This window comes from Mobula hypostoma, chromosome 4, assembly GCF_963921235.1.
Source record: "Mobula hypostoma chromosome 4, sMobHyp1.1, whole genome shotgun sequence".
Classification (NCBI taxonomy): Eukaryota; Metazoa; Chordata; class Chondrichthyes; order Myliobatiformes; family Myliobatidae; genus Mobula; species Mobula hypostoma.
The window spans coordinates 149,518,870-149,541,162 of NC_086100.1; the positions used below are offsets into that span (position 1 = coordinate 149,518,870).

Consider the following 22,293-nt stretch of genomic DNA (forward strand, 5'->3'; position numbering starts at 1 on the left):
ATTAGAGAATTCCAAATTAGAAATTTTGACTATGTTATCTTCTGGTATCCTGCCCCAATCCAGGAAGAATGGTAGTGGAAAGAGTGAGGAATATTACTCAGTTAGGAATTTTGTTATTTCCTGCAGTCCAGCACTGGCGATCCTTTCCCTGCCCACTATCAAGAAATTCATGAGGTCCGGAACTGCTAATCCTCTATAAACCTATCTGCCTTCTTACTGACTTAACCCTGTTTCCAGTGTTTACCTGTAAAGAAGAACTTGCTGGACCAACACATCCTAAACCAGTTGTACCCAGCTCTCGTGCAGTATAATCATGCAGTATAATTAGGTAGCGTGCATGTATCAGAATTAGCTCCACCCCATGAAGGTGTTGTGATAATCTTTGACAGATAACGAAACCACACCTCCAGCTGTCTACTAGTAATGCTATAAAACACTAAAACATTTTTAAAAATTATTTAAAATAATTTAAAAATCATCCTAGAACAATTAAACAATTCTAATTCAGTATAATACTGTAAACACAAAGGATTGATAAACCCTTATTCTAACTTGCTGAACAACTACTGAAAACTGAATTTTTGTCTCCTTTCCCTTCCTGATTTCATCCAACACTTACTCACTCATTTCACCCACCAGGCTCTCTCCCCCATCTGGTTCCATCTGCACTTCACCTCTCCCATTGTCACTATTCTAACTAATCCGATGCCAATGGTAGCCTTTCTGTTCCTGCTTATTACCTTCCAGCAGCTATCTCCACTATCACTCTTCTCTACCCCAACCTGCTTTGCTTTTCCTTTTTTCTCTGCTTTTTCCTGTCACCCACCTGCCTCTGTCCCCCTCCCCGACCTGTCTCCATCTTCCCATCATCCTTCACTCTTTTCCAATCCACCTATCACCTATCTCGCCTCTCACACTCCTCTTTTACAGGCGATCTCGCCTCTCCACTCTCAGTCCTGAGGCAGTGCCTCGATCCAAAGCATAAGCAGTTCCTTCCCCTGCCCCCCCCCCCTCCAGTTGCTGCTGGATTCTCAGAGTCCCTCCAGCAGTTTGTCTTTTTGCTCTTATTCTACAAGCCTCCATCACAGTTATAAAAGCTCCACCCATTTCAATGCCCTCACTGATCCTACAACGAGTCCTGATCCTACTTTGATGGGTCAATGAGAGGGTTCCCCAGTTTCCAGAGAAATCATGTGAAGTCCAGTCGCAAAGCATTGTGACAAGGCTACCAACAGGAATCTGTCAGCGAGTTCAGGCCTTCTGGTTTCAGATAAACCCCAAACTTGCTGGCAATTACATGGGCAAAAGCTGGGAGTTGGTTACAGAAGTACTATCAAAACACAGCAAATCCTGGGTTAATCTGCACTGAGCACTGCCATAGCTGATTTAATCAACTGTCTTTACTGTGATAACGGTAAGTTATATTGCAAAGATATTTAATGCCTTAAGAGTGCTGGAGATCAATATTTAGTCTGAAAATTGCACAACTGTTTCACTCAGGTATTCAATCAGTTCATAGCATGGCTTACAAAGGACAGTGTGCAGGAGCAGTAATTGTGTAAGTTATGATAATAGCTGACATCTGTGCTGTGTTACCGTATCAGCAGGATAAATAATTTAATGTGCATTTAGTGCGACTGGGCACCTTTGAGTGCCAGCGCACCTTGGCATCATTTATTCACAGGGCTCCAATACTTTAAAAAAAAGTATTCTGGAGAACTTGATAGGATAATGCTGTGATAAATGCAGCTGTTTTCCCGTATTGATCTTCAAACCACTTCTCACCGCTTTGCCCTAAGCTGCATGAGGAGATAGAGAAAACATTTAAGCACTGATATAGCTGAAATGTATGGGTTGTTACGTCTTCAGATCTTTTCATTTTCAATGATTTCACAAGGTCATTGTCCCTGTGGGCTGTTAGCTGCTTCTCTGGTTTTGGGGTAACTTTGGAGGTAGGAAATGATAAAGTGTTTTGATTTTCTAAAATCTAGATCTACCTTATCATCTCAGTCTGTTGTTGACTAAAAGCAAGATAGAGGGGACAACTAGGCCTTTGGAGGGGAGGAAGTGAAGCACTGGAGACTACAGCAAGGGAGGTTGATGGGGACAATTTGAGGGAGAAGGTTAGAGGGAACTAGTTTAGAAGTAGGGACATTGGAATAGTCTGTGACATGGTTAGAGATTGACAGTTTCTATGGAAGGTAGAGTGGGGAAAGCTACGTGATGGAGGGTATAGTGAAAGGGCCTAGTGGAGAAGTTTAAAAAGGGCATCCTGCAGAAGATCAGAAACATCTATAATGGGGCAATCAGAAGGATTGTGGGCCAATGAGAAAAGGGAAGGCACAGATTGTGGAAAGTCAGGGAAACAATTAAACAGAATTAAATATGTATCACTCCTGGTAGATTCAGTAAAGCCACTCTTTCCTGTTGCTGACAGGTTTCCTTGGGCTGGAACATGCTGTGAAGGAATGTGGCAAAAGCAGATACAATGGCAACTTACAGGCATGAGACGGGCACATGAACAACAGGAAATGGAGGGGTAGTGTCATCATGGTTGGCACAGACAGCAGGGCTGAAAACCAGTTTCTGTGCTGTGCTGTTCTATAAAACAACCGAACTTTTGTTACAATGTAGCTGAACAAAATCTATCGGAAAATGTTCTTCTAGTACAAGTCAAGCAGTCTATGGATCACTGTGACACCAGGCCCCTATTAATTGTTTGGCCTTTTGAATTATTTTGTTCAAGGTCCATCTGATGACTATTTTCTATATTTTAAAGAGACTTAATGAAGAGCACCCTAGTCCTATCGGAGGAGGAAATTCAGCAAATGATGCAGAGCTTTCTCGCTGCTTTCTGTCAAATGGATAAGAGCCTGGCTCCCCCTAAGCTGTGTGAAAGGTGCGTTCTTCAAACCCATGTGACTGACCAGAGGAAGGCAAAGATGGAAAAGCTGGAGTTACGGTGGAGAAAACAGGTGAGTGGACGCGGAGGAGACAACTGACTGATTCTGAGCATTCTGGGACTCTTTGTAGAGTGTAAATGGTGCAGTGGTGAAACAATGCTACTGCCTCAAAGCTCCAGGGACACAGGTTCAATCCCAACTCTGGGTGCTATCTCTGTGGAGTTTGCGCATTGTCCATGTGAATGTGGATTCACAAAAGACTGCCGATGCTGGGATCTGGAGCAACAAAAAGTCTGTCAGAAGAACTCAGTAGGTCGAGAAACATCCGTAGGATGAAAGAAATTGTTAACATTACAGGTCAAAACCCTCACTCCTGATGCAGGGTTTCAACCTAAACATTGACAATTCTTTCGTCAGATGTTGCTTGACAAGTTACGTTGCTTCATGTGAATGTGTAGGGCTTTTCCCATATCCCAATGCTGCTAAATTGACTATTTTACTCCTTAGGGCACTTGGCAGGTGTGTGAGAGAGACTGAGTTGTAGTTTTGCAGGTAATAAATGGAAACGCTAGTGTACTTGACAGCACAATAGTTGAGTTACCAGACTGATAGCGTGGTGGTTGTCTCTTGGGGTCCGAGGAAGACTAAACATTGTGCAGTCATCTGTGGATACACATGTGGCTTCGGAGGGTAAAGCACACATGCGGTTGCAGGTTGGACATGGAATGGCAGTTGTTAGAACAGGTGCACACACAGCTTTGTGGTGTTGGTCTCGTGCTGCTGCAAGGCGCTGATTTTGGTCATCCTCAAAGTCAGATGCAGCTTTTCTGGTCAGGGCGCGCCATGCAGCCCTGTCGGCTGCGGACTTCTCAAGTTGTCAAGGCTGAAGGTCTGCCCATTTGATGTACAATTTCAGATTGTCTTTGAATCCGTTTTTGGGGCGGCCCTGATTGCGACTGCCAGGCTCAAGCTCACTGTAGAGCAGCTGCCTGGGGATTCTTGTTTCACCCATGTGGATTACATGGCCAATCTAGTATAGCTGGGCCTGGAGGATCCTTGCCCTCAATGCTTGTGCTGTTGGCTCTGTCAAGGACTTCCTGGTTGGTAATTCGGCCCTGCCATCGAATCCTCATCACCGCAGAGAGCGCATGTGAAACTGCTCCAGCTGCTTGATGTGCCTGCGGTACAGGGTCCAGGTTTCGCAGCCGTACAGGAGAGAGGTGAGGACCACTGCCTTGTACACCCTGAGCTTGGTTGAAAGCTGAATGTTCTTGTGCTCCAGAACTTTTAACACGGAGTTTCCCGAGTGCATGGTTGACTTTCTGGATCCTTACTATGATCTCTTTATCAAGGGATCCGTCACTGGAGATGGTGCTTCCCAGATACTTGAAGCTCTCCACATTCTCCAGGACAGTGCTGTCGATGGTGATGCATGGCTGAAGAGTGTGACTGTTTGATGCAGGTTGTAGGAGAACTTCTGTCTTACCGAGACTGATTGTCAGGCTGAACAGCTTTGAGGCTGTGGAGAACTTGTCAACAATCATCTGCGGGTGGTTCTCCTGGTGGGCCATGAGGGCACAGTCATCAGCAAACAGGGCTTCAATGATGAGCCTCAACATTTTGGTCTTCGCAGCAAGGTGTCTCAGGTAAAACATTGATCCGTCTAGGTGATATCTTATGTAAATACCGAGGTCTAGGTCCTTAACAGCATGCTTCAGCAGTTGAGTGAAGAAGAGGTTGAAGAGCACTGGTGCTAGAACGCACCCTTGCTTTACACCATTTGAGATGTTGAAAGTCTCAGATGGGGAACCATCTGAGAACACTTCTCCTGTCATGCCATCGTGGAGCAGGCAGATGAGTGTAGTGAATTTCTGCGGGCAGCCAAGCTTTCTAAGGATGATCCACAGCACGTTTCTGTTGACCATGTCAAACGTGTTCGTCAGATCAATGAAAACAGAGTATAATGTCATGTTCTGTTCCAGGCACTTCTCCTGTATCTGTCTCACTGCGAAGATCATGTCGACAGTGCTGTGTTCGGGACGAAAGCCGCATTGCGACTCGGGAAAGTTCTCTTCTGACACTGTTGGAATCAGTCTGTTGAGGATGATGTGGGCGAGGATTTTTCCGGCAATGGAAAGTAGTGAGATGCCTCTGTAGTTCCCGCAGTCAGTCCTTGAACCTTTATTTTTGTAGAGGGCAATTATTGTTGCGTCTCTGAGGTTAGGGGGCATCTCTTCTTCTTCCCAAATGCTAGTCAGGGTGCTGTGGAAAGCCTCAAGTGATTCCTTGCTGAGTGCCTTGTACAGTTCAGCAGGTATTCCATCCTTGCCGGGCGCCTTGCCACTGCTCATCTGCATGATAGCCTTTTTGACTTCATCTATCGAGGGAGGATCATCTAGTTCCTTGTGAATGGGCTGTTGGGGGATTTGGTCCAGAGCAGACTGGTCGACCGATGAAGGGTGGTTCAGGAGCTGGCTGAAATGCTCTTTCCGTCTGTGTTGGATGCTCTCTTTGTCCTTTAGCAGTGTGGTTCCATCAGTGGACAACAGTGGAGATGAGCCAGATCTTGAGGGGCTGAAGATCATCCTGACGGAGTTGAAAAGCAGCTTCGAGTTTTTGATGTCGGTGAAGCGTTGCACCTCTTCAGCTTTCTTATCCCACCACAGGTCGTGCATCTTGCGAATTTCCCGTTGGGCATGAGCCTGAAGGGATTTGAACCGCTCTTTTTTGGGAATGGAGCTTGCATCGTTTTGCCACTCCATGAATTTTTGTTCTTCCTGGCCAGGAGATCTTTCATTGAACTGTCATTCTCGTCGAACCAATCTTGGTGGTTCCAGTCCTTGGGGCCGAGGACTGATTTTGCTGTCTCCGTCACCATCTCTCTAAACTGACTCCACTTCTGGGTTGGCCCACCGGTTAGTGGTCCATTGGCAGACAGCTTCTCATCAAGGGTGGTCTGGAACTTGCGAAGATACAGTGGCTCTTGGAGTCTGGCGGTGTTAAAAGCTGTTCTGATGATCTTAAGGCACTTGGGATGGTAGGGAGCAATACGTAGCTTCAATGTGGTGAGGACAAGCCTGTGGTCAGTCCAGCACTCCGCTCCTCGCTTGGCTCTGGTGATGAGGACATCCCGGATGTCTTGGCAACGTACTATAACGTAGTCGATCATATGCCAATGTTTGGATCTTGGGTGCATCCATGTTGTCTTGTACTGGTTCGCCAGCCTGAACACTGAGTTTGTGATGAGGAGGTCGTATTCTGCACATTTGCTAAGGAGCAAGAGGCCGTTGCTGTTCATATTGCCATTACCATGTTTGCCTAGAACCCCTTCCCAGCGACTGTGATCACAGCCTACTCGGGCATTGAAGTCACCGAGAAGGATTAGTTTGTTGTTAGCTGGAATTGAGCACAGAACAGAGCTAAGGTCAACAAGGAACTGTTCAATGGTCTCGTATTTGCTGGTCATGGTGGGTGCATAAGCGCTGATGACTATTGCATGATGTTTGTGGTTGAGGGGCAGACGTAGCCACATAAGCCTTTCGTTGATTCCCACGGGCAGGTCCGAGAGTTGTTTCAGGAAGCTGGACTTGACTGCAAATCCAACTCCATGAATCCTCTCTTCATCTTGCACTTTTCCTTTCCAAAAGAAAGTGTAGCCGCTGGTGGTTTCAGTCAGGGATCCTTCCTCCGCAAGACTGGTTTCACTTAGGACTGCGATGTCGATCTTGTAGCATGAAAGTTCCTTGGCAACAGAGGCTGTTCTTCTTTGGGGTCATGCTGAGTTCTCACTGTCCACGAGTGTGCGGACGTTCCATGATCCTAACAGAAGTTTCTTTCTCCTCCTTTGAGTGTAACCGCATTGGCAGACGAACTGCCAACCGTGGCAAGCTGGCCGGTTGTCTGTCTGTAGGGCAGGCAATGTTTAGGCCACCTTTTCTAGGCCCCTCCCTATCAAAGGGTGAGCAGTGCTGTCCTGGAAAGGGCTGCTCAGTCGCCATTGGTGCTGCCAGACTCCTCTGCTGCCCTGGGTACAGAGAAGAATGACTACTTGTCCAAAGGCCGCCTACATGCGGGTTTGTGACTACAACTCCCAGTGGTCACCTCCACCTGTTGCTTCACCACTCTCCCATCGCCTTAGGCCTGTAGAAGACTGGTAGGAATTGAAAGTTGGGAGATGAATGTTGCACAATGTAACCAGTGCCTGAAAGATATTAAAGTAGGAAAGCCTTGCACAGAGATGATCCCACTCTCTCGGCCTCAGAAGTCAGGATCCAGTGGCACGAAGAATCGTTACGTCTGGCAACTTATTTGGCTGCATTGGATGGCCGCATCTTCTTAAGTGCTCTGCCACGCCCTACGCACTCCACAATGTGCTGCTGCAACGCCTTCTCAGCTGTTGAACCCCCGGGGTTTCCTCCGCCTGATCCACCGAAGCAGTCTTTGCATGCTGGGATGAGCAAATTCCTATCTCACCAAGGGTTTCAAACCTGTTGGCTACTCTCACGTGGTTTAGTCAGCCTGTTGAAGCTGTTGCCCGGGGTGTGGCCGCTGTCACATGCGAACAGCTACGAGGAGCCACAAGTGAGAGCTGGGTGTTGTTGGGGACCAATAGATGACGAGCCACTCCAAGGAGTGTGACAAGCCCCCCATCTAGAGGTGCTACCCCTCCCATGCACCCTGATAGCATGGAGGTCTGCACTAACAACGCAGAGAGCTGAATCCAATCTCACATTGATAGCTCTGCAATTTAAATTCAGCAAATAGTTTGGAAATTACAAATTAATGTTAATCCTGGTACCAATGACCATAAACCACTAGATTGTTATAAGAGCCCAGTTTGCCTACTAATATCATATGGGGAGGATATCTGCCAGCCTCACCAAATCATGTGTATGTATGACTCCAGATCACTGTTCCCTCTAAGCTGCATGCGTGTGCAGTCGCGCAGTAACTGAAATGCCCCCACACACGTAGCCTTTGTTGCCGTGCAGCTCAAACTCGCTTTCATAAAATGTTGATCTAATTTAGAAATTATGCTAATATAATTTTGAAATCCATATTATAATTGCAAAATACCTTTAATTACTTATGAATTCATGAATATAATCCATAAATTGTCTAAATAATAAACCTACCACAGCCTTTACAATATCTTAGAGCTTCAACGTATTAACATTGTCAGTGTTTCAAGTTACAACACTGTTATAAATTGTAATGATAAACACAGAATGGAAGTAAGTAGCTCATTGTTAATAAATCACCGGCCCGCTGAAAGCCGATGCCATCTAATTATCATGCTTGTCAGTTGTTTTGACTTTCGCACATCATTTACTTGTGCTGTGAGTTGTGGTTTGTGTTTGTTCGATGCGCATATTACAAAAAAATTAAAGTGACACGCAATTTTCAGGCTGTGTAGAAAAATTTTCTGCTCTGAGCAAGGGTTGGTCCTTACTGCTGGAAAAAAAAATGGAGGGAATTTGCTCCAAATCCATAGCAATGTGATTTATTCTTAAAATGTTCTTTGAACTGGTCTGCCAAGCCATTCTAATTCAGGAACTTTTGGTGAAGGGAAGAAACTCTGGACTTCCAGCAATGCCAGAAAATGTATAAATTAGCATGCATGGTGTGACCAACAGCAGAAGAAAACTTCATCAGCACTGCTGATTAATTCAACATTTAAATGACATTCATGACCCATTGCAAGTTTGGTCTTGGGGAATTTCCAACAACTCTTCTGGTCATTTGCTCATTTGTGCTATCTTTGTCTAATCATGTAAAATGAGGCTAAAGTAATTTTCTGGCAGGTGATGTAATGGCATCAGCTCCAGACTTCGAGGTGAATGGTCCTCACTTTGAATCCGGCTGGCCCCTTGCATGCTTTCCATCCATGTTGCATTGAGCGTCAAGCTAGCGACTTGGCCTCGCTTAAAATAAAACAGACAAATGCTTGGATAATGGCAAAATTACCACCTGATGTGAAAAGGTACATGAAAGGGAACAACAACGAGGCTAGATTAGTAAATTGGTTTATTATTGTCACGTGTACCGACATACATGCTATCCACATAGATCATCTCCTTACATCAATGCATTCAGGTAGTACAAGGGAAAATAAAAAAAGAAAAGGATGTAGTGTTGCCATAGTGAGGTTGATTGTGTGGTCAATAATCTTTACAACGGGGGGATAGAAGCTATCTTTGAGCTAATCCTTTTATTATAATGAAGCAATCAAATAAACTATAATAGGAATATTGTGCTTGATTGTTGGACATAATATAAAGCTGTATATGTCTCTAGAGTGTCAGATGCATCTGCGGAGATTGGATAGAAGTTTATAAAACAATGAGATGCACAAAGAAGGCAGGCTGCCAGAATCTTTCTCCCAGAGTAGAAACCTCAAGTACATGAATTTATAATGAGAGTGCTGTGTTTAAAGGAGACGTGGACATGTAAGTTTGTTTTTTTTTACACAAAGAGTGGTAGGTACCTGAACAGACTATCGGGTGGTGGCTGGAGCTGATACTACAGTGGCATTTAAGAGGCTTTTATAGAAACACACAGGGTATGGAGGGATATGGATCAGACAGAGAGATTAAGTTAAGTTCAGAATTGTGTTCAACATAGATATATCAGGCCAAAGGGCTGGTTCCTGTGCTTTACTTTTTTATGTTCTGTGAATCCCCTGTTGTTTGAAGGAAATGTCCTGAATGGCAAGCAGTTCCTTAATATTTCCACATTTGTCCATTAAGTTTGCCTAATGCTATGCCAGTCTTGGCCAAAAGAGACAGGACATCAGTGAGAAGTTGAAGCTGCTCAAGGTTGCAAGTGGATTGTGTGCAACATGTGACCTTCAGCTGGGACCTTGGAAAGGGCATCCAATTATCTTGGAGTTAGGATACAGAGCAAAAAGGCAAGGTAGGGCTCAGTTGAGCACAAAGAAAGTCGCCAAAAATATTTCATCAAGAGAACTTAAATCATGCATTCTTCTGGTTCTCAAATCTGATATACAGGTTTCCCCCGCTATCCGAAGGTAGAGTGTTCCTATGAGATGGTTCGTAAGCCGGAAGGTCGTAAAGCGAAGAAGCAATTACCATTTATTTATATGGGAAAAATTTGTGAGTGTTTGCAGACCCAAAAATAGCCTACCAAATCATGCCAAATAACACATAAAACCTAAAATAACAGTAACATATAGTAAAAGCAGGAATGATATGATAGGTACACAGCCTATATAAAGTAGAAATACTTCTCTACAATCATTGTCGCACTGTTCTCTGTAGTGAAAATCTCACACAAGCGCTTTCGGCAGAAACACTCTCTCCAGTAACCTTTAAGCTATGAAGCTGCCAAATCATACCAAATAATGCATAAAAATACACAGCCTATATAGAATAGAAATAATGTATGTACAGCGTAGTATCACTTACCGGAATTGGGAAGACAGCGCAGAGCACACTGATGATAGTGTGTTAGGCTGAGTCGTCGGAGGTTAGGGTGGTGCAGTGGCCCCCACCCTCCGGGCCGCCGACTGGTACCGATCCGCGAAGCATGCAGGGATACAGCAGTGGCCGGGATGCACCCAGCACATCTTTAAGAACAAAGCCAAAAATAAACAAGCTAATTAATTAGGTGCCGCCTGGCACGTAAATGTCGGCTCAGATCAGAGGCAACGCAATCGGCAATTAGCTTGTTTATTTCGGCTTTGTTCTTAAAGATGTGCTGGGTGCCTCCCGGCTACCGCTGAATTCTCCGCGAATCGGTATCTGTCCGCGGCCCGGGGGTTGGGGTGGTGGGACACTGAGTTGTTATCTGTTTCCATCAGGGCAGGCAGGTCATCATCTTCTATGTCTGCCTACCTCGATGTCGAAGGTCGAGGTTCGTCGTCTGCTGTGGCTGATGTGGAAGGCTTGAAAAATGACAGTGTGCTTGACTGCTAGCCTCGCACATTTTTCTATCAGACAGTTCTTTGTAAGCACTCAAACCATCTTGCAAATATGCCCTAAACCGACATACCCTTTCAAAATTACAGTTGTACTTTTCTGCAATAATTGCAGCGAAAATCTCACGCAGTTGCTTCACGTTCAGTTCCTAGACAACTTCGCTTTCGGTCCGTTCGGATTCAGTTTGGATTGTTGTCCTTTCCTCTTCCAATTGCATCGGCTCTTCATCAATCAGTTCTTGGTCATGGGATGCCAAAACATCTTCAACATCATCTTCGTCAACTTCCACAAGCCAAACTCACTTTGTCCTTACTTCGTTCACCACGATCAAAACGCTTAATTATGTCTAGTTTTATGCTAAGTGTAACACCCTTACGAGCTCTTTTAGGCTTTTCCGATACCTTAGAACTCATCTTGCTAACGGATGCTGAAAATAAATCGACATAAAGCACAGATGCTCACGGGCACGTGCTTAAGCAATGCCGGCTAGAATGCAGCTCTGGGGGAGGAGGGGCTGCTCGGGGCGTGCACTGCTTTTTTTGTGTGCTGCTTGTTATCGCGCACTGCTTTTTTTCGTAACAGTGAAAACACCTTCTGTTAGCGACAATAGGTAACTAATGTACTAATGTACCTGTAAGTCTTTTGTAACAGTGAGGTTTCGTAAAGGGAACGTTTGAAAAGCGGGGGACACCTGTATTTATTTGTTGGATTAAGCAGCATTGTCACTGAGACTGTTCTGAACCTGATCTTCTTATTTCTTTTACAGGCAGCACAGTCAAGGCAAAAAGTGAACAACCAAGTTCTAATCTTAACTGTATCTCCCATCACCAAACTACGTCAGCCCAATACCAAGCCCAGCACCACCAGAGATCGAGTTAAATCAGTCCCTTGTGTTCTTTCTCTGAAAATTGGAGTTCTTTTCACAAAAATTAGAGTTCTTTCCATTTAAGAGGTGAAAAAATACATTTCCCCCTTTTCCATGTAGCTAGTCATAGAAAATTTCATCTCATTATGACTAAGCTCCTAATGAAATGAGTAGCTATTTATAAGTCAGTCAGTAAATATACTTTAATCCTGTTTACCTAAATAAACAAGTCAAGAAAATAAACCTTCATATAGTGCTCCTCCTTAAAATAATGGCACTCCTGACCAGCTCACTGCAACATAACATAGCTTCAATTCCCGTCGAACGGATGCCACAGACAAGATGTTCCCTGTAATTGAAAATCAATGCCTTCTTTATTTCTGCAGAAAAGTCCAAGTTCAGATACTCCATGCATTTCACTTCTCTGCAGACATTTAATTTAGCAGAAAGGACAAGGACAGCTGCATGGTGCCGTAGTGTGTTATCGTCATCCTTTACTGCACCAGCAATCAGGCTTCAATTTCTGCCTCTGTTTGTATGTTCTGCCCATGATTGCAAAGAAACGTGGATTAGTAAGTTGTGGACATGCTATGTTGGCTAGAAGCATAGCGACACTTGCACATCCTTGGACTGTGCTGATCATTGATTCAAACGACACATTTCACTATATGTTTCAATCTGTGTCACACATAAAGTCAATCTTAAATCTAATCCCTATTGCAGCATCAAAACACAACATGTGGAAGAACTAAGATTGAAGCTTCCTAGAGGGAAGCCTCTCTTTCCTTGTGGATTTGAGCAGATATTCCAATCCTTTTCTATCTTTAAACACCTGGGGTTGAGTAAATATTGGTCTCTTTTACAGTTTGCCATGGTATATGTTGAAACATTCAAATAGGCACCACTCACTTAAGGGCTGCATCAGTAAAACTCCAGATAAGTTTAAAAAATTGAAATAACCAACAAGAAATTTTGGCTTATAGTAAAAAGGAGGGAAATGGCATTGACTGGATTGTTCTTACAAACTTGATGAGTCAAACGGTCTCCGTACATGGTATAACCTTTCTGTGATTCAACTAGTAGAAAGATCAAAAATCTCTCCCTTTTCTTCCTTTTCTATGTTGATTACTCTTCGATTTACTAGACCCCTTTATTCCTCAACTAGTTAGTAGATAAGAGACCTTGTGACCTTGAGAAGTTTTCAAGGTGAGCAGCAGATGAGGTTGTCTCCCATGCAAGTTTTCTCTGTGCATTCTACAGTGTTGGATTTGGTAGTTGGTAGTTCCTGAAGAAGCTAATTTTGGAAGTTTTACTGTGTATGTCTTTCTTTGTAGGACAAATTAAAGGCCAAGGAGTATGGACGTGATGATGAGGCGAAGGTGGTGGTATGGCAGGAGCGTACAAGACGTAAATTGAAACTGTATGATGAAGAAGCAGAAAGAGCTGCTGAGGCAATCGATAAGGTAAAGCATCCAAAATACAGACTCCAGTAATTTAAAGAAAACATGATTCAGAACAAGACAAGCTTCCACATATCTGATAGAGCTGACAGTCTCTGCTCAGTTTGGTCCCAGTTTGACTTAATGGCACATAATTCAAAAGCTAACCTGCGGGATATAAAATGTTGTTGCCCTGATTAAAGTCTCTCTGATGTTGGTATCTTCTGAGTCTAAGCTGAATAATAGAACATCACCCCAATCTCAATTCTTATTCTGTACTAAATCACCACATTTTATTTTGTATCTTTAATTGATGATTTTGCCTGGAAATTCAGCCCCATTCAGAACTTTATACTGCTATAAAGGGGCATCATTGCATTGTACTTTGATATCAATGGAATGAGTTTCAGTCAGAGGAGTAGAAAGCTAATTGCAGTTATATAGCATATTTAATGCCATCAATCAGTAATGAATTCATAGAATCGTAGAAATCTTCAGCACATTACAGGCCCTTCAGCCCACAATATTGTGCCGACCATGTAACCTACTCTGGAAACTACCTAGAATTACCCTACTGCATAGCCCTCTATTTTTCTAAGCTCCATCTAAGAGTCTCCTAAAAGACCCTATTGTATCACTGTGGTTGGCTGTGCATTCCACACACCCACCACTCTCTGTGTAAAAAAAAAATACGGCTGACATCCCTCTTGTACCTTACTTCTAAGCAGTTAAGACTATGCCCCCTTGTATTAGCCATTTCAGCCCTGGGAAAAAGTGTCTGGCTATCCACATGATCTATGCCTCTTATCATCTTTTCACCTCTATCACGCCACTTCTTGCCCTCCATTACTCTAAGGAGAAAAGGCCAACCCTGTTCTCATAAGGTACATTCTCCAATCCAGGAAACATCCTTGTAAATCTCCTCTGCACTCTCTCTGTAGTATCCACATCCTTCCTGCAGTGAGGTGAGCAGAACTGAACACAGTACTCCAAGTGGGGTCTGACCAACGTCTTATATAGTTGTAACATTACCTCGTGGCTCTTGAGCTCAATCCCATGGCTGAAGAAGGCCATCACACCATACACCTTAACAACACTGTCAACCTGCGCAGCAGCTTTGAGTGTGCTGTGGATATGGACTCCAAGGTCTCACTGATCCTCCACACTGCCAAGAGTCTTACCATTAATATTACACGTTTGTATATTCTGTCTTAATTGCTGGATAATTCTCAAAATCTTGTTGGTTCCATTCCTAATTTAAGAAACTCCTCCCTGAGTTTCAATGGGATGGGACCATTCAGCATTTGAGCCTGCTTCACGATTCCACTAAATCACTGGTGATCAAACAATAATCAGTTCCATTTTCTGTAATGATTCCGTTTATAGGATTAAATATGTACCAGTATTTGTGCTGAACATTTCAGGTGGCTCAATAGTGATTTTCTATTCTTTTCAAAATAGAGTAAGGCCATTTCATCCCCGTCAAATCTATACAGGTTTAAAGAGCCTCCCTTCCCCTCACTAATTTTCCTTGTAACCTTCACATTCATATCAATGTCTTGGGAGTTCTTCCACTTGCCTACACACTAAAGGCAATTTACCAGGGGCCAGTTAACTTAGGTTTTTTGGATGTGGGAAGAAAGTGGAGCACCCAATGGAACCTGTGCAATCACGGGTGGTGGGGGGAGCATACAGCACTGGAGATCAGGATTGACACTGCTTTGCTGGAATTATTAGGCAGCAGCTGCACCATTGTATCTGTGAGAGCGTAACAGGCTTGTACTGCTCAGTGGGAAGAAGTTCATCCTGAACGTCACTCCTACATGGATCTGAAATTATCTTGTATCTGGTCTCCTCAATCAGGAAATGTCTTATGTCTCTGCAGCTTTTCAAATCAGGATAAATTATGCTTTAAAAAAAACACTACAGATGATGGAATCTGGAGCAACATACAAATGTTTGTACAATCAATAGGTCAATAGGTTGAGCAACAACTGTGAGGGAGGAGATACAAGAGACTTCAGAAGCTGGAATCCTTTCACACACAGATGCTGCTTGACCTGCTGAGTTGCTCCAGTAGGTTGCTTGTTAAATTATGCAATGCCTTAATCTTCAATACACTAGTGTCTACAGATGGAATGTGACTGATCAAAATGTTCCCTGTTAAAGGAATTTTAATTTAACAAATCCTAGTTAGTGACATCTCATTAAAATTATTAAAAAGATAAATATACACAGCCTCAGGTATATTTTATGAATGAATTGTATATTGTATACACCTGTACACCTGCTCATTAATGCAAATATCCAATCAGCCAATCATGTGGTAGCATTTCAGGTATAGAAACATGAAGACATGGTCATGAAGTTCACACCATAGGATTCTGATGCTTCTTGTAGAAGTCAGGAAAGAAAGATAAAACTTGTTATTTCATAACTGTTTTGTTAAGAGTTGATAGAACAAAGAAAAATTAAAACAGACAGCGATGGGGTATTCTACTAGTTGAAGAACAGAGAAACTGAAGGTGGCACCTGGGATAAAACAGCCGAGATGAGAACATTCCCATTTCAAGTCGAGAGATAAGGGTTGACCAATTAGAAAGCATTTACTCAGTACTGCAGTTCCAAGTTAATGAGAAAACATTTATTTACTATATGCTGAACAAAGAACCATATAACATGAAAAGATGTAAGCATTCTGAAGGTTGCTTGGGATTGGAAAATGGACATGGACTTGGAAAAAAAGCCTGTGTTTCCCCCAGACATTGCAGCTACAACACTCCGGCCAGACATGGTCCTGTGGTCCACAACAGCCAAGCTGGCATATGTTGTGGAATTGACAGTACCATGGGAAGATGGTGTCAAAGAAGCTTATGAGAGGAAAAAGACCAAGAACTTTGAACTGGCAACTGAAGCTGCCCAGAATGGCTGGAAGACCAAGATTTTCCCTGTAGAAGTGGAATGCAGGGGATTCGTTGCTACATCTACGACCAGTCTATTGAGGAAGATGGGGGTGAGGGGTCACTCCCTCCAGCAAGCAATCAAGTCTTTGTCAAATGCAGCAGAAGAAAGCAGCAACTGGATTTGGATTAAAAGGAAAGAGGACTACTGGGCTGCAAGATGAAGACAGGAGGGTATGGAACTGAGGGGGGTGTATCTGGGACGCCAGGTAGCACCGTTGAGCCCTCTGGAGACGTCATGAGCTTATCAACGAAACGTCAAAGAAGGAGGGTGCCCACCTGATGACCCCGATGACGTACCTACCCTCCCTCCTTATCACCACTCCAAGCCCACTGCCAACATCGAGAGTGCCGACTTACCATAGGGATTGAAACATCAAGTCCTAGTAGCTCTACAGAATCATACTTTCCATCTTTGCATCACCATGAGATGCATATTAAACTGTTATGTGCATACTGTATTCACTAGAAATCTTTGTAAGCAGTTACTTGTGTGTGTGTGTGTGTGTGTGTGTGTGTATAGTGTCTACTATATAAATATATAAATTATATAAAATACAAACAGACAGTGATGGGGTATTCTACTAGTTGAAGAACAGAGAAACTGAAGGTGGCACCTAGAATAAAAATTAATTGTTTAACTGCAAAGAAAATTGCCATTAAATAGCTAATCTAATAACTAAAACAATCATATCCAACAAAACCAAACATCAGATAGGAGAAGAAATGCGATCTAGGTGACTTTGACTGTGGAATTATTGTTGGTGCCAGACAGAATGGTTTGAGTATCTCAGAAATTGCTGATCTCTTGGGATTTTCACACATAACAGTCTCTAGAGCTTATAGAGAAAGGTGTAAAAAACCAAACAAAAAACATCCTGTGAGTGGCAGTTCTGTGGCAAAAGTGCCTTCTTAATGAGAGAGATCAGAGCAGAATGACCAGACTGGTTCAAGCTGACAGGAAAGCAACTGTAACTCAAATAACCACGTTTTATAAGAGTGGTGGGCAGAAGAGCATCTCTGAGCACATAACACATCCAACAAGCCCACGAACATACACTCAGTCTCCACTTTATTAGGTACAGGCTGGTTTGTGATCTGGCATTTTGAAGGACCTCTCCTTTGGGATATGAGTTGTCTTCACTTCTAAACCCAAATGGTGCCAACGTTTTGATAGTCCTGATTTGAAACTCTGTCAGTTTGGCACTTGGTGATTGAGTCACATGACTATCCGTCAGATAGGTACCGGATGGGTGGATGTGGGAAATAGTTAAAAGTTATCAGAATGTGTAATGCTCATACAATCATGTTCACTGAGGTTGTAGGTGGTTTACCTCTGGTTAGGGTTATGTTGAGAGTATGGAATTTTGAGAGTATTACAGACTATCCAGCACCTGTGCAAATATGCAGTGTTACATGTATCCATTAAGCTCTCCACAAGAAGGTAGATCTATAATAGAGGAAGGACCCAGGACCCTGAAGTACAATAGCTTAAAATACTCAATAAATAGTCAAGAATTTGGGACCAATGAGGCCGGCGCAAGTTTCTGTTGTATCTTTGCAGCTGAGGTAAAAGGAAATTGCCTTTTTTTAAACTCACGAAAGAGCATAGGCCATCAATTTTTTTTGCTGTTGATATTTCTGTAGCAGGCAATTTCTTTTTTACGAGGTCAAGTTGCTAGCTCGACGCTCAACCCAGCACGGATGGAAAGCGTGCCAGGGGAGCCGGCTGGGTTCAAACTCGGGAGCCTTCGCTCCGAAGTCCAGCGCTCATGCCACTCCGCCACCAGCTGGCCTACAGCTGAGGTATTGAAGAATAAAGTCAATTGTTAATAGTGTAATAAAAATATATGAAGCTGCTAAGGTGCTATAAGCCTTGCCTTCCTACATTAACCATTTAGACTTAACCGCCGAGGTAATAATAGTGTAATTGAACATTAACTGATCCCATTTTTGCCAGTCCGATTACAGAGTATAAGAAAATACATGGGTCAGTGCTATTAACCTGAGCACTTGATTTGACAGAGCTAAAGGTCAGTCTGCATTGCAAAGTTCTTCTCTCTAACATCTGTTGATGTGTCGAAGTTGGGAGTGCAGTACCATTGACAAGTGAAGCAATAGTCAACATATATCATTTTCAGTCAGAATCCTCAATCAGCAAGTATTTTTCCAACAGCAAGGTAGCAACTTAGTAGTAACCATTCAGGAAGTAGTGGCCTTGGTAGTGGACTCTATCTCAAGTTTCATGTTAAAAATAGGCAAATAAATTCCCAGTTAACACTCTTCCTCAACCAATGTCTCGGTAGTCTTCCGTGTCACTAATGCCAATGAGAAAGTACTAAGAGGGTAAAGGATTAACTAGCTGGCCCAGGGTGATAAAGATGAACTCACTGGCCCAGTAGTGATTGCTCTGGACTAGTAAAGCCATTGTGATTCTATGGGGCACATTTGGCATAGTTCATTATATTTAATTCAATAGCTACCACCTGAAGCATATCACCAAGCAAAGAATAAATGTAATACTTTAAAGTTCAGAAGTGTTTGCAACTCCACTTTCTGTGATGGTGTAATTATTAATTTTAAATCCATTAGCCCTGAAATTGCACCACAGGTGATCTGATACAAACGCTTCAGATTCACCATCTGCAATTACACTCCTACTGTTTCACTGGAGGTTTAGCTTATTTTTTCCAAAATTCATTGATGTACTGATAGCTCTGGGCATAATTATACTGCCATTATTTTGGTAAGCATCATCAGAAATGGTGGAAAGATTCTATCTCATTCGATGCAGGATTATTCCACAAATGTTAACGTTATAGAGCCACAGGCTGTTGCACAAAGGTTTCTAGCTTCCTTACAGATATCTATGTGATACCGTTTTACTTTTCACATTAAACACTGATAAGCTGTTGCATAAATAATGGTTCTTTGACTGTGTAAGTCCCAGGTGAAATGAGATAAACTACTACACAGGCAGTGGTCACTGTCATAGCATTCACCATTTTGAAAGCTCCACTTGATCACCAACAAATTACTCACCCGTGTGCAGGATTAATGGTTCTTTAAGTTGAACCATGTAATTTATAATATGTTTGTAAAACTTCAGTACAGAGAAATGAATAGTAATTATGTTCCATCACTTAGAGATCTATGAAATTGTATCTTGTTTGCGGATAGTGGGTTTACCAATGATATTATTGCTCATGTCTGTATGTCAAAGCAAAGCTAACAAGAATACCACATTAAGTATTTTAATGCTTAGCATCTCCAATTGCTAAATTATACTGGGACAATTCAGACTAAGAAATATTGTTTGTCAGATTGCTGCAGCCATCAGATTACCGGATGTCTGTGGAGAAAAGTTAAACAGTAACATAGAACATAGGACAGTACAGAACAGGAACAGGCCATTCAGCCCATAACATTGTGTTGAACCAGCTAAAAGCAAATCAAAAATACAAACACTAATTCCTCCTACTAACACCGTGTCCATATCCTTCCATCTTCCTTGCATCCATGTGCCTATCCAAGCATCTCTTAAAAGCCGCCAATGTATTTGCTGCCATCACCATGCCAGGCTGTGCATTCCAGGCATCCACGACTCTCTGAGTAAAAAACTTACCCTCACATCCCCCTTGAGCCTTACCCCCTCTCATCTTCAATGCATGCTCCCTGGCATTAGAAATTTCAATGCTGGTAAACAGATACTTTCTGTCCACTCTTATCTATACCCCTCATAATCTTGTAAACCTTTTATCAGATCTCCCCTCAGCCTCTGGCGCTCCAGAGAAAACAACCCCAATAACGTAGTCACTTAGCATACTCAAGCTGTGTAGGAATTAAGGAAGAAAGACATTCCTCTCTTAAAATTCTCAGGATGTCTCTGATACATTCCCAACTGTTGACTTTTCTAAGGTCTCATAACAGCAAATGAACAAAGTAACCATTTAAATATTATTTGCTGTCTTTGTTCACGAATATTGATGTCACTGGCAGTGTGTTCTCTATTGCTTATTACTAGTAAAAAAAAATGGAAAATTACAGCAGAATAAGCCATTTGGCAGAAGGAGTCTGCCCTGCCATTCAATACAATATATCTGCAATCACCTGAATGTAAAGCAAAAGTGAAGTAAACTTCTTATCAATGTACAATTATGAACAACCAACCCTGAGATTCATTTTCTTGTGGGCATACTCAATGAATCCATAATAGAATCAATAAAACATCACACCAACTTGGGCATTCAACTTGGGCAAAAGACAACAAACTGCAAATACAAAAAAAAGGAAATAATAAAAAATAAATAAATAAACAATAAGTATCGAGAACATAAGATGAAGAATCCTTCAAAGTGGGTCCATAGTTTGTGGGAACATTTCAGTAACGGGGCAAGTGAAGTGATCCTCTTTGGTTCAAGAGCCTCATGGTTGAGGGGGCGGGGGGGGGGGGTAATGACTGTTCCTAAGTCTGGTGGCATGAGTCCTGAGGCTCTTGTACCACTTTACTGATGGCAGCAGCAAGAAGAGAGTATGGCCTGGGTGCTGGGGGTCCCTGATGATGGATACTGTATTCCTGCAACAACGCTCTGTGCTGATGTGCTAAATGGTGGGGAGGGCTTTATCCGTGGTGGACTGGCCATTTCTATTTCGTATTTAATATTGCAATAATATTTGTGTAATTTTATATATATGGTTTGATTAAGCATTCTTGTTTGTTTGAATAATTATTGGTTATGTGTAAAATATGTTAATTGCATACGTTATCATGCTACCACATGATACATGTGCACCTCGCTTAAAGTAAACTGAATTTAGACCTGCATTTCAGACTCCCGTGCTTTCCTTTGAATTAGTTTAATGTTTTGAAGTTACCAAACATAACACTGGTGATGAGAAATTTTTTAAAACCAACCTGAGATAGCTACAGACCTTTTGAAGCACAGCAAATGTGTTTGAACTACAAAAAGCACAGCAAGGAACATCAAGTTTAAAAAAAACACCACAATACCTGTTCTTCTGAAGGGAGGACATGATTGAGTTTGAGAATAAGGCAGTAAAGAGAGATTCAAGGGTTCATGATAAGTGAGTACCAGATGATAATAATCATAAAGAAAGCAGAAATGGCTGGATATGTTAGAAAAATTGACATATTTGATTACACCAAAGATAACTGGAATATGTATACTGAGCTAATTCAGCAATATTTTGAAGCAAATGAAATAGCCAATGAGAAAATGTACCAATTTTGCTGTGTTCATTTGGTTTAAAGGCGTACAGTTTGCTTCGAAGTTTGACTGCTCCAACCAAACTAGCAGAAGTGAGCTTGGCTGATATTATCAAAGTAATGAAGGGATATTTAAAATCAGTGCCATTGTTGATTGCAGAGCATTTTAGGTTTCATAAGCAGAATCACAAGGAAGAGGAGTACATTTCAGTTTAGGTGGATGAATTGAAGAGATTGTCTGAGCATTGTCAGTTGGTAATGGTCTTATTGATGTACTGCAAGATTGTTTAGTTTGTGGAATCTTACAAGAAAGCATTCAAAAACGGCTCCTAACTAGAGAACAACTTACATTTGAAAAAGCAGTTGAAATTGCTGTTTCAGTAGAAACTGCAGAGAGAGAGACACGTTTGAGTTGCAATCAGGAATAAAAGTGAGTGTGGCCAAAATTGCAGCATCTAAACAGAAACCAACTTGGCTGAACAAATTGTGTTACTATTGTGGCAGGGGCTTATATTCACTTAACAAGTGCAGGTGTAAAGTTGAAACTTGCAGAAAATGAAACAAAGTAGGACACATACAAGGAGCATGCTGGGCAGATAAAAATAAATGGACTGCTCAGAGAAGAGAAAAACTAAAAAGTCAAGTTGCAGTTTCAAAAAGAGTATTAATCTCCATGCCGTTGGTGATAATGATGAGTGACACAGGACTGTATAGCCTTGAGATTTACAATGTGAAAATTAGCAATAAACAAGCAATATGGCTGAAGACACAAATGAATGGCAAATTAATTAATATGAAATTGGACTCAGCTGTTTCAGTCATTCCACAAAATGAGTTTGAACAGCATTTCAAAGATACTGAATTGAAGCCTGCAGGTAGCCAGCTAGGAACGTATACTGGAGAAAATAAAACTCCTGTGGGAATGACATTCGTAACTGTGAAATACAGCAAAGAACAAG

At 42.3% G+C, this 22,293-nt stretch overlaps 1 protein-coding gene across 7 annotated transcripts in view; it reads left to right on the forward strand.

Annotated features, from left to right (window-relative positions):
• Positions 1-22,293, forward strand: part of LOC134345667 (limbin-like) — a 313,316-nt gene that overhangs the window by 143,872 nt on the left and 147,151 nt on the right. For all 7 annotated transcript variants that reach the window (XR_010017745.1, XM_063046694.1, XM_063046692.1 and 4 more), the window contains 2 exons: positions 2,780-2,975; positions 13,043-13,171. Coding sequence is in view for 6 of the 7 variants with exons in the window: in XM_063046694.1 (XP_062902764.1) it covers positions 2,780-2,975; positions 13,043-13,171 (325 nt within the window). In the remaining variant the exon portion in view is untranslated. The remainder of the gene's footprint in view (positions 1-2,779; positions 2,976-13,042; positions 13,172-22,293) is intronic.